The 13,043-nt window shown below is 32.6% G+C and overlaps 1 protein-coding gene across 30 annotated transcripts in view; it reads right to left on the bottom strand.

The window, feature by feature from the left end:
• LOC107065823 (CUGBP Elav-like family member 1-A) overlaps positions 1 to 13,043 on the bottom strand; it is a 402,374-nt gene that overhangs the window by 159,268 nt on the left and 230,063 nt on the right. For all 30 annotated transcript variants that reach the window (XR_016177710.1, XR_001475649.2, XR_001475648.2 and 27 more), the window contains one exon: positions 11,290 to 11,459. Coding sequence is in view for 27 of the 30 variants with exons in the window: in XM_015319840.2 (XP_015175326.1) it covers positions 11,290 to 11,459 (170 nt within the window). In the remaining 3 variants the exon portion in view is untranslated. The remainder of the gene's footprint in view (positions 1 to 11,289; positions 11,460 to 13,043) is intronic.

Below are 13,043 nucleotides of genomic sequence, written 5' to 3' on the forward strand. Positions count from 1 at the left end.
GGAAGAGACTTAAGGGTCGTAAGTATTTTAACGTCGAAGGATATCGAAAGGGGTGGTAGTAGATGGTTGGTAGGGTAGGGTAGGTAGAGGGTGCTTTGGCAAACCGATCGAAGCTGTTATAGGAAACTCGTGAACGGTTTAGCTGTTAGGAGAGTTGGAACCTGGAGGACGTTAATTCGAAAGGACGAAGCGTAATGAGCCGGTCGAGCGACGATAAGCGTCTTTTCCTTTTCCACCCGATTTTCCCTAGTTACGGTACGTTACGATATAAGGTTCAGGTAGATGAAGGCAAGGACGAGGGTGGGGACGGGGGTGGGAATGGGGGTGGGGTTCCAAAGTGGAAAAGTAAAAGTCCCAAATCCTGTACGCAACTTTAAATTAAAGCAGTTCGCGTTCCGAGGGAGAAAAGGGTGGGGTGGTAGGGTCTCCCTTCCACTTAGCATTCCTCGAACATGCTCGACCTCCGGCACACCATTTTCAACGTCACTCGACTTCCTCCTGGGAACCGTCTTTTTCTCTCTCTCTTTCTCTTTCTTTCCTTGGGGAACGCGTCAAGGAAAAGCTGCTAAAGGATGGAATGTTCGTAGGGCGAAAGGCCAACCGCGAGAAAAAAGAGTTTCTACGTTTCTTACCTTTTTTTTTCTTTCTCTCTCTCTTTCTATACTTTTCTATATCCATCTCTCTTCTTCTCTCATTCTCGGCACTTAACCGGCAATGAAAAATGCTTTTCTATCTTTGGAATGGCCATCTGAGACCACTCGGTGATCAATTTACAAGAGATTTAATGCTTCTACCATTTATATTTGCACTCGTTCATAAATCTGACACACATTTTTAGATTGAAATTATACATATATATAATATATATATATATATATAGAAAGAGAGAGAAAGAAGAAGAAGCTCGTTAAATTTAGTCGATCGAGCGACTTTTCTATCTCCTTAAAGAACATTTTTCTTTCGATAACACGTTCACAACCTCTTGGGTGTGAACTTAATGATTCCTACCGTCCAGCCTTCGATAAAAGCTCTTAGGCTGCCATCACCACCACCACACAACCACCATCCTGCTAGTCTTCATCGTTGTCGTTGTTAAAATGAAGTTGGTAGATCGTTAAGGAACCTCGTTCGTTCGTCCGTTCGTTCGTTCGTTCGTTCATTCGTTCGTTCGTTCATTCGTTCAGGATTTTGAACAGGTTCGTGGACACACTGGGTGCAAGAGCTTCCAGCTAAAGACCCAGCGGGTTTATGTAAATAAGCCAAAGTCAAGTTTAAAGTTAAATAGGACGACCGATCGATAAGAATATGCTAGGAAAGGTAAATTAGAGAAAATATATCCCATGGAAAAATAACCCCTGAAGAGAGAGAGAGATATGAATTCGCGTAAGGTTTTCTTTAAGGTAAAGTATAACTGTGTTGGTGGTTATGAATACTAAGAAAAGAAAAAGAAAAAAAAAATAAGAAAGAACGGGAAAAAGAAAGATAGAAGAAAAAGTTTAACAGAGAGAGAAAGAGAGAGAGGAAAAGGGGTGAGAAGTTTTTTTTTCTTCCAACTCATAGTTCGTCGTAGTTCGTTCTCCGTGTACTACTTATCATCTGAAATGCATTCAATGTAAACTTCGGACTCGTAAGCAAGAGCCTGCAAGAAACAGTAGTCGAATAATCCTGCAAGTTGGCGCACGATGTCGCCCACAAAAAGCAAGATTAAAGTCGAGCTATGGGGGCAAGTAGGTCTACGAGAATATCTTACGTCTGCGGTGAATATGCTTCCTTTGTTCTATGAATATACCGAATATATGTATATATAACTTGTGTGTGTATACGTGTATATATTTAAATGTAATATAGTGTATAGTATACGATTTTGAGTTGACTCGAGTTGATTCCAACCATCGTTCTTTCTTCTTCTTCTTCTTCTTTGTGGTTTGTCGCAAAAAAAGAACTTCATTTGTCAAAAGAAAATTAATTCTCATTAGCATTTACTTGCTTTTCAATGTTATTAACTAACAGTGAAGATTTTTAATGAATAATATTCTAAGGTATTAAAATAATTGTAAAATCTTTGACCCGCTTTTGTATAATAATAATAATAAGAAGAAGAAAAAGAAGAAGAAGAAGTATGTAAGGTGGAAGAAGAAGAAAACTCTTGCGTTCAAAGATATCTCAGCCGTCAGGGTTGCAAGTTAAAGCATTGAAATTCTCCAAGTTCCTTTCTCGGTTTAAACGTGCACAAATTTTCGCTTGCTCATACTTAAAACGTTCCATCGAATACGTCGCAATAATCGGGGAGGCATTTCTACAAGGGGTCCAATTTGGGAAGCATAATGTGGCTAATTTTCGAGAGAACCGGATTGTCGGGAGAACGATCACGAACACGTCTCTCCTTGTTGTAAATCGACGTGACGTTTAAGGTGACTGCCGAAGATGGAATAACGACTAGAACTTTCTGACTTGGCTAACCACCAAAGTCGTTCGAACTAGCAAGAGTAAACCGATGAAACTTAACGCCTCAGATATACCTTACTTCAACTCTCTTACACCTTGAATAGATCTTTTGATGGAATATTGCTGACAAGAAATCAATCGTAACTGAACGTGAGAAACGAAAATTTACAGGGTTTTGATAATTTTCATTAAAAGAAAATACAAAAAAATACATGAAAATAGATGTGTACAGATCACACACATATTGCAAAAGTTTTTCAAAAAACCGAGCTTCCAAAGAATGAGACGAATGCGGAGTATCAGAAATAAGATAATTAAAAGGTTTATTTAATATACTACAAACATAATCTTGTAAATTTTTCTAGTGGTCGAATTTTATTTATAAATTATTATAGATAGTTTTTTTTTGTGAGAAAAGGCAAAGGGTATTAGCCATCTAATGTCCACTCAAAGAATTAATTGTACACTGAGTTTTAAATCACTCCGATTTCCAGAGATGTTTTCACTTAAAAAAAAAAAACGAGATTACGCAATAGAATATTCAATATCCGAATTATTAACAGACAAAACAAAAATAAAATTGGTTCAGATTTTTTCTGAATTCTAGCAATAGCAGCAAATGCACGGAAAACTTTATGAGAACGTGTCTAAACAAACGCCACGTGAAACAGTTGCAATTTGAATGAATTGCAGCAGTCCCTTGTTAAAAAAATAAAGGTTAATTTTAGCGTATTGATTGTTAGCATGGTTTTTAGACCATTTACATTACGTTTTGTATTTTTAATAGTTATGACCCACAAGGCTAACAGTATTGTCAGCTACAGTACGGGCCATTACGGTATTAACTATTCAAATCATTACACTGGATTAAACTTACTCAATAATTCAAAACTGGTTTTGGTAATAACATCACGATTATTGGTACAGTCATCGGGGAATTGTAAATTACGAATATATTAGATTTGTAACGTAAAAAAGTGGGTGGTAGTAGTGGGAAGGTGGGTGGAGATTATTCTATTTGTAAATATATTTACGATGAATAATTTTGAAAAAATTACATTGTTCCACTATTGAAGTATTACAAATTTCTTCGTCGCATGAAGTACTGGGGAAAAATTAAAAAAAAAAAAACCGTGTAGAAAATAAAAAAATAAAATAAAATAAAAATATATGGAAAGAAATGCCGTAGTTTTTTTTCGCTCTCGCAAACACCGTAATGGACGGGTCTAGAAAAAACCTTGGGCTCAGGTTGGACTATATCCGGCTATGTGTGAGAGTTTCGTTTAAAGTTTTTCGTCTAATCCAGTGAAGTGCGTCGGTCGAGAAAGATTTTTCTCTCCTTCTCATGTATATACTTCGCGAATTTCGAAAATTTTTCCTTACGAAGAATGAAGAAACTAGCAAATGGAACACAGAATGTTAGAATTCTTCGATGGGTAAAATACAAACTTTTTTTGGATGGACAGTATAAGATTTAAACTTAAATACATTGGTAATGATGATTTTTTATATTTAATAAAATAACTAAAAAGTTAATAAAAGAAATTATTTATATGGGTTTAATTTGTTATATGACTAAAAACTACCTGTTTATTTGTCACAGTTCGATACTTTGTACCTTGTATGCACAACTTATATTTGAGACATTATTAAATCTTTACTTTTGAAAATTTTGATATAAAATTTTTTTCGTGCAAACTTTTAAATTTATCAAGGAATAATGGAGAAATCATTTTATGGGTCATATCGGCTGGGGTTCGTAAATTTAGTTTTACTAATTAAGGAATTATTACTGTTACGTAATATTTTTTAGAACGTTATAAAGTTTTATTAGCTAAATAAGAAACTATGATATAGAAAACAAAGTATCTTTTATTTAAATAATATTTAAATATATTTAATTTAAATAAATGCCATTTTTTGAAATATCTCTTAGACGTCCTTAAACAAAAAAAAAGAAGAAAATATATGAATAAATAAATATAAATATATAAATAGAAATTATAAATAAATAAAGAAAAAGATAAAAAAAGATTAAAAAAAGATGTATCCCTTTTATTATTATTATTTTGCATACAGAGAGAAAGATGGTGGTGGTGGTGGTAGTGAATTGAAAAAGGTTTACAAGGCAAGCTCTGAAATCAAATTGAATCGATGGTGGGATAAAGCAAAGGATGGTGACGGATAAATAGCAGCAAGGCAAGGATAAATTCTATGCCCTCGGTCCTTGAGACAGCACCAGTTTCAAACCGAACCAAAACGAACCAAACCGAACGTTCGAGTTTGTTCAAAGGGTGGCTTGCTTTCGTTCGTTCCTTTGAAAAGAGTCGAAGCAGAGTCACCGTCTTGCGTTCGAATACCGTTCTACTTAAGTACGATTAATAGTGCTGCGTGATTAATGATAAGGTCTACTTCTGCGTAACGAGTTAAAGGGTGGTGATGGTGGTGGTAGTGGTATTACTATATCGATTTGTTACGATCGACTAAGGCAATCGAGGAGTAAGAAAAGAGAAGATTTCTGAATAATTTTCTTCTTTCAGAATTAATGGAGGATCGTTAAAATCTGTTCGTTGACAATTACACCACCTCCAGCCTCCTCCTCAAATTCAAAAGGATAAATATATTTATTAATAATTTTTAAGATAAATAACGAGACGAGTATACTCGATACTACCATTACATTTAAAAGTATCTCATTAAAAAATTTATTAATACCATAATTATACTTTGATCTCGTTAACGAATTAAATCCAATTAAATTCAATAGAATGTTACAAATCTTTCGATATGAATAAGAGAAAAATAATAAAAATGAGAAAAACGATCTAAAAGTAGATAAATAATTTTTGTTCGAAGTATAGCAAAAAGAAGAAGAAGAGAAGAGTGGGGGGTTACTCTTCTTGTTTAGTTTAAAAGCGGCTCGGTTTACGAATTGGTTTGAAAAGTTGATGGTATGACGCGTCGCGATGGTGAAAGAGCTATAACGCTTTAAGTATCGCGAACTAAGTGAAACATGAGATGCAACTTATACGGATCGGAAACTTTTCCCAAACTATCTTGCCAGTCTCTCTCCGCTTGCATAAACAACAACGTGTCGTGAAAGACTATTTCGTTTCAAGCCGATGTGTGCACATGTTCTATACACTTATATACGTAAATCTACGCACATACATACACATACATATGCAACTGAATAAGAGTAGGAAAGAGATGCAGTGGTTGTTGTGTTGTGTTGTGTTGCGAGACCTTAAAGTAAACTTCCGTTCACTCAGGTAGACTTTTCATCGAAGAAACAATAGAAATTTTTTTTTATTTAGAGTTTCAAGGAAGTGCACGAGTACAAAGTAATTCATAAAACTAACGTTACTTATGATACTTTATCACGTACAATTCTGTGAACAATTTTTTTTCTTCTTTTTTTTTTTTTACGTCACAATACTTGTAAGAAAAAAAAATGTTCGATCTTATTTCCAATCTCTATCGGGGACAAATCGTTTACACCATCACCACCACCACCGAAATTACGTTCCGCTCGTTTACACCCGTATACGTTCTTTTTATCCCCTTACACGGAGAACATAGAATAAGGGTAAGGAAAAGGTTTTCTATTTTTTTCCCCTTTTTTTTTTGCTTGTCGAGAACAAGGAAAGTAACCGCACGATTTGACGATAGAAAAGAAAATTCTAGTAGTATGTAGGAGACGCTTTTCGTAATAAGCTAGAATAGATACTACTACGTAGGAAATCGAAATTCGATTTGTTCGATTATCGGATCGATTTCGATAGTCGTCCCGTCCCTTTCGTTGCCTCTAGGTCAATGGGAATGTTTTAAGTAAAAAAGATCGAACTTTATCTCAATATTTTTCGATAAACTATTTTTATAAAATTAATCTGCTATCAGCCTTCATCTTTTGTTTTACCTGTAGTCCCACCCCATTCAAACCATTTGAGGACACTTGCATATTGTGTGTGCAATTATACTTAGTTATTATCAATCATTTTGAGTAAAGTATTCGTCGAATACTTTTTTTGTATGAAAAGTATCTTTAAAGTATAGAAAAATAAAATTTGCTATTGTAAAATTGGCAATATAATACAAAAAAAAAAAAAAAATAGAAATAGCTCTTTCAACCGAAAAAAGTTGAAAGTTGTCAAAAAACTTTGGAAGATGTGGTCTCGAATGGGTTAACTTTTTTTTTCTCTGTTTTCAAGATTTATATTATGTTGATTTTTTCTTTTTCTTTCTTTTGTAATTTTTTATTTTCCTAATAATTTTGTAATTTACGTTGACCATACTCTGTTAAATTAGTTGGTCAATCTTCTCATCTCTTTCGTAGGTTGAACGAACATTAACCGAAAGACTTTAATTATTGTGCGGTTTACGTTGATTTTCATAATGTTATTTAATATCTTCTCTTCCTCCTCCTCATCCTCCTCCATTGTAGAAACGTGCTTTATATCGAACGTTTTGTGAATTAATTATCTCGTATCATTAAACGTTTCACAACCGCAAAACCCACCGCAACTCTTTAGCGATGGTCTTCCACGAGATAGTAAAAGAGAGACAGATAGAAAGAAAGAGAAAGAGAGAGAGAGAGAGAGAGAGAGAGAGAAAACACAAACGTTAATACGAAAATACCAAATATGCAAGTTAGATACACATGAAAGATAAAATGACAATTATTTGATTAAGAAAGTAACGTGATGATTTAATAATGATACAACAAAGAGTCAATTTAATTATGTTACTCTACGGATTGGACTTTCTATTCTTCGACGTATGATTAATCTTTCTCTCTATTTCTTTTTTTTTTTAAATAAAAAATAGAAGAAACACATGAACTTTTGTTTGAATTTTTAACATTTAATTTCTCCTTTAGTTAACCCTCGTAAATGAAACAAAACGAAGATACGTGGATATATTTGTTTGTTATATTTTTTTTTACTTTTCCTTCTTTTTTTCAGTATTTTCAAACTTTCAAGAGTATCGTGATAGCCAAGAAGTGTCGATTGAAAAGCAAATACTTCCGGATGCCGGACACTTCGAAAATTCCAATATATTTATTTTTTTACCCTCCCCCCGTTCTTAAACATTTTTCCCCGTATCCCAAATGACAGTATTAAACAGTGAAACGTAAATAAGTGAAGAGGACAAATAAAATAAAATAAAACAAAATAAAAAGAGATGAAAATAGTGAGAAAGAAAAAAAGAGAGGAAAATAGTGAGGAAAAGAAAAAGAAGAAGGAAGAAAAACAAGGACGTCTATGAGGACAGGATTCTGCACTATTTTCAATCGGGGACACTTGAGTATCAGCAAACGATGCTTTCCTTCCGTTCCTTTGATATCCAACGTTTCCCGTATCTCTCGTATCTTTCGTAATCTCTATCCCTCTCTCTCTCTCTTTCTCTCCCTTTCACACATTCGTTTTCTCCTCTCTTTATTCTTTCTATTTCTTTCTTTATTTTTTTTTTATTTTGACATCGATTAAAATCTACGTGAAAACGTTCGATCGTATCATTCATTCTCAAAGTGTAATAAAGGTATCTATTATATATATATATATATATATATATATATATATATATATATATATATATATATCGCATATTGTTCTATATATTATTAATATTAAATGATATATTTAATTATATAAAAATATATTTAATAATTTTTTTATATATTAAATATTATATGTATATAATTTTATATATTAATATTTTCTATATACTAAATATTTGTTTAATAAATTATATTTAATTATATATTATATTTTATATATTAATTTTAATTTATAAAAAATAAAATTATTATAATTTTAAATTATATTAATATGAATAAAATTAATATATAAATTTTAATATATTATTATATTTATTTATATAATATATTATATATTGTATAATAAAAAATTTGGTAGACGATTGTTAATTATATTATAAAAAAGGATATGTAATTTACTTTGGAATTTACTTGTATTGAGGTATCTCGAAAGATAAAAATAAAAAAAAAGACTAGAAGATATAATAATTTCGTAAAACGTGTAATTAAAATGGTATCTGATACCTGAGAACAATAATATGCAACCTACGAAAGTTTATTCTTTATATTTTATTAACTTTTATTTTATTAAAATTTTATTCTAACATATTAATATAATCATATTAATCAAATGTTATCAATAATATAGATATTATATAAAAATAAGATTGAACGTTTATTATTGTTCTATTTCTTTCCCACTATATATATATATATATATATATATATATATATATATATATATATATATATATATATATATATATTTTTTTTTTTAGATCACTATTACTTTCTCAATCAAAGTACAAAGAAACACTTTGAATATTGTCGTGCGAAAAAATGCAGATAAAATTTTTTCTACATTCGAAAAAATAAATAGAACGTTCCTCAATGATTTGAGGGATGAGAGTTGGGGTGGTTGAAGAAAGGCAGAGAAAAGGTTGTATTTTTTTTCTTTTTAATCGAACAACCCTATATCCGTTGCAGTGTTCAAACTGACTCGTATATTGTTATATTTACTTTGGAATGGGGTTGTATCAACGAAGAGCTGCTGCCATTACTGCTGTTGCTACTTCTGTTACTGTTTGGTCTGTGTCCAGGCACCTGTACCTGACCAACCGGTACTATTTTCTCTCTCTCTCGCTCTCTCTCTCTTTCTCGTATTAACTTTACCCAACCCCTCTTTCTGTTAACGTAGCATATACTGCAAGCTGAATCAAACCCTTTCGTATTATTTCATTATTTATTTATACGTAAAATTTATCAATTCTACGAAGTCACACGTTAAATATCTCTGTTTTATTTATTTATTTTTTGTGTTATATTTAATAGAAAGAAAACTCCTCCCAAAAAAATTAAATCAACAAACGGTAGATCGTTCAACAAAAGTTAGCGAAAAACAGATAAAATAATAGAAAATAATTCAGTCAAATATTTTATCGTTATTACATATTTTAACCAAAAAACTGAATGGTAAGATAAAAGATCGATACACCTATCTATCTACCTATCTATGTATCTATATATCTACCTATCGCAAACATATACATATAGATGGATATCTCGTAACGGTGTCGTTAGTGAAAATAAAAAATCAAATAAAACCGAATGAGCGGAAGAAGAAAACAGTGGGTGAAACAGACAGGCAGGGGGGAATTTAGGAAAAAGGGATGGTCCATGTAAAAGAAGAAACAAACAAAACAAAAATATATCTATATATATATATATATATATATATATATATATAAACCACCACGTGAGATAGTGAGATATATCTGTTGTATATGTCAACGATAAAAACCAAAGAGTGAAAATATCAATGAGCGAGAGAAAAAGGTTGCGTATCTATATGTGTGCGTGTGTATGAGAGAGTGGGTGCGAGTTTGCGCTTTTCTACCAATTTTACCGGGGTTGGGTGGGGGGTGAAGGGTTAGAAATTTTCGATCTCCGGGTATATACCGCGGAAATAAACGTGAAAAAGCGTCAGTGGGTCGGGACATTAATTTACGATTACATCGAGGTAATCGAGTTAAATTTTGCACAATGGCGAACGAATACCGAACGTTCGGAGAGAGTCAAAGAGAGAGAGAGTGAGAGAGTGAAGGGGGCAAGGGGGAGATCCATACGTCGTCGTCGTAGTCGTAGTCGTCGTCTACTGTCATCAATTTTACAGGTGCAGGTGACGTTTACAATTCGCGCGGATTAATTATTCCAAGGGGGATTCTGAGGATTTCGACGTATTCTCTCTCTCTCTCTCTCTCTCTTTCTCTATTCTATGGAAGAAGGGGTTAACGACACCATGCCGGGGAAGGGAGAGAGAGAGAGAGAGAGTGTCCTGTTCTGAGTTTTACGTACGTTATTAATGTCTACATTCGCGCGCGTCAAACCAATGACTAATTTAATATCAATTCAAATTCATAGTGTCAGGGAGAGAGTATAATTCCCACGTTAAAATCATTTGACGTATGGGTAATAGTAGTAGTAGTAGTAGTAACCAGTGCGTTTGAAAATTTGACCATATATGATTGATCGATAGATAGAAATTCCTTTCTAGGTTTATGTTGAAACAGAAAAAGACAAATTGTTACAGTTATAGATGGTACCATACCACAAATTCTATAAATGATACACCAGCCTTGTCTCTCTCTTTCTGTATATATATGTGTATGTGTTTGAATGTGTGTTAGTGTGATCTGAAAAGATCTGTAAGATATATCCGAACATAGGAGTGATATTAATTGGAATGAAAAGAGGAATAGAGAAAGGGTGGTGTAAGAGGGTTAGAGAAAACGGGTGAGAGAGAGTGAGAGAGACAGGGCTTGTGGGGGGTGGAGGAGGGTTTTCTCGGAGCGATCAATAGACCGAGGAAGGGCCGTGGAAGAAGCGCGACCAGCGACCAACTCTACTCTCTGTCTGGGCATCGATCCTCGCGTGTGCCCCGTATACGCGACTACTTTCTCTCTCTTTCTCTCTCTCTCACACACTCTCGTTTTTCCCCTCTTTCCTTCATTTACTACTCTTCTACTCTTTCCAACCCCCTCCCAACAGCACCTTTTCTACAATCCCCTCTCTTTCTCTCTCTCTTCGATAGTCGATTATTCGATAGACGTTCTTTTAGTTCCACGTATTTTCACCTGTTCGTCTTCCTTTTTTTATACAAATCAGGTAGTAAATTTTTTTATACTTTGTCTTTTATTCGATTAATTGTTATTTATAGTATTGTAAATCGATATATCGTTAAAGCATATTTATTATATATGAGGTTTTTGTGATTGTAAGAATGAAATGTCGTATTTTTCGTTTACCTTTACTACTGCCAGTAGTTTTGTCCCGTAGAACGTTGATCTGATGTACTCTGCCAAATTCTTCGAACAACGTTCGAAGATCGTTTTCATCCATGTCGTGTGGTACCTGCCCAACGAACATCTTTATATTGTCTGGATCTGGCTGCTCAACACTATTATTGTTCATTATGCTGTAACAAAAATATATAAGATTGATTAAACAATTTGTTAAAAATTTATCACATTTATTGATTTTATATATTATATATATCAAAGTAAAAGTAGATACAAATGATAGTGTTTGCAACTATTTTTAAATAATAAAATTCTACTTTACAAAGTATGCATAATAAAATATTAGAATTACGTGTATGAAAGAAAGGAAGAAAATTTAGATGCAACTCTGTGCGATGCAGCCAGATGAATTTCATTTATAAATACTTTCTATACAGTTGTACACGTGTTTTGTATTAAACTACGCTTGGGTGATTGAACGGAAATTTGATTTGCGGATTTATCGTTTGGAAAAATAAAATAATAAAAAAATATAATATTAGTCCCATACGATTCGAAAACAAACGAATTGAAATATATTTTCTCTTTCACTTTAGTTAACTTTGATTACGACTTATAAACGATTGGTACATCGATGTCAACATTTTTCTATTAACGTAATCGCTATAAAATCGAAGTCGCATATTAATCGATCTATCTGTGCACGTTCCTATCGAGTATTATCCTATACGAGTAATATGACTGCTCTTTGTTTAATTATCACGTGTACATATTTGACCATTTTCAACCCTTCCAATATACACGTATATATCCGTTATACAATGTACACACATAAATTTCGTTAAAATTGAAAAAAATAAAATCATTGCAAAAAAAAAAACAATCTACGTAAAAAAAAAACAACATTTATTACTATAATTAGGATGTAAATGAAATAAATGATAAAAATGTAAAATAATAATAGAAAAAAACAAATATCGATAATTATTTTTTTTCTTCTTTTTTTCTTCTAAATGTTGTGTTGGTTCTCGTAGTCGTGATACAGAACAAGCAGTAACACGAGGAGGACGTTAGCAGGGCGGTTAACCAGTCGGCATGAGTTATGAGCATCGTTGAGTGAGGGGTCGGTTATATGAGCGGAAGGCACATTACCATTTCACGCTACAGACGCGAGAGTTTGTTGCGCTGTAAAATCGTGCAACACCACCTCACCTCACTTCACCTCATCACCATGATGCTCTCTCCTCTCACACACCGTTAAAAATACTGAACCGATGAGCATCGCATCGCATCGCATCGCATCGCGTCGCGTCGCATCGCGTCGCATCGCATGCATCGCGCTTCGTCGCTTTTTTGTTTTTTTCTTTATTCCGTCGCCTCGGTAAATAACCTAACTTCAAAGATCTACAATGATCGTATTAATTACGGTATTATAATATGTACAAATAATACCAAAAAGAAAAAATATACAAAAATATTTTTTATTTAATATTTAATAAATTATTATTAAATTAAGATTTTATTAATAGGGATATTAAGATTTTATATTTAAAAAATTAAATAAAATAAAATTAAAAAATTAGATTAAGGGCTATATATTAAGATTTTATATATAATATAAATAATAATAATAAAAAATAAAATAATAAGTAATTATATAGTTTTTATTAATAAATTGTATAAAGATAATTAAATGATCTTTTTCTTTTCCCTGTTAATATATGTGCATATATTTTGAAAGTGGTATAAGTCAAAATTTG

This window comes from Polistes dominula, unplaced genomic scaffold (assembly GCF_049000335.1).
Source record: "Polistes dominula isolate Pdom_NZ unplaced genomic scaffold, Pdom_raw_medaka contig_19, whole genome shotgun sequence".
NCBI lineage: Eukaryota > Metazoa > Arthropoda > Insecta > Hymenoptera > Vespidae > Polistes > Polistes dominula.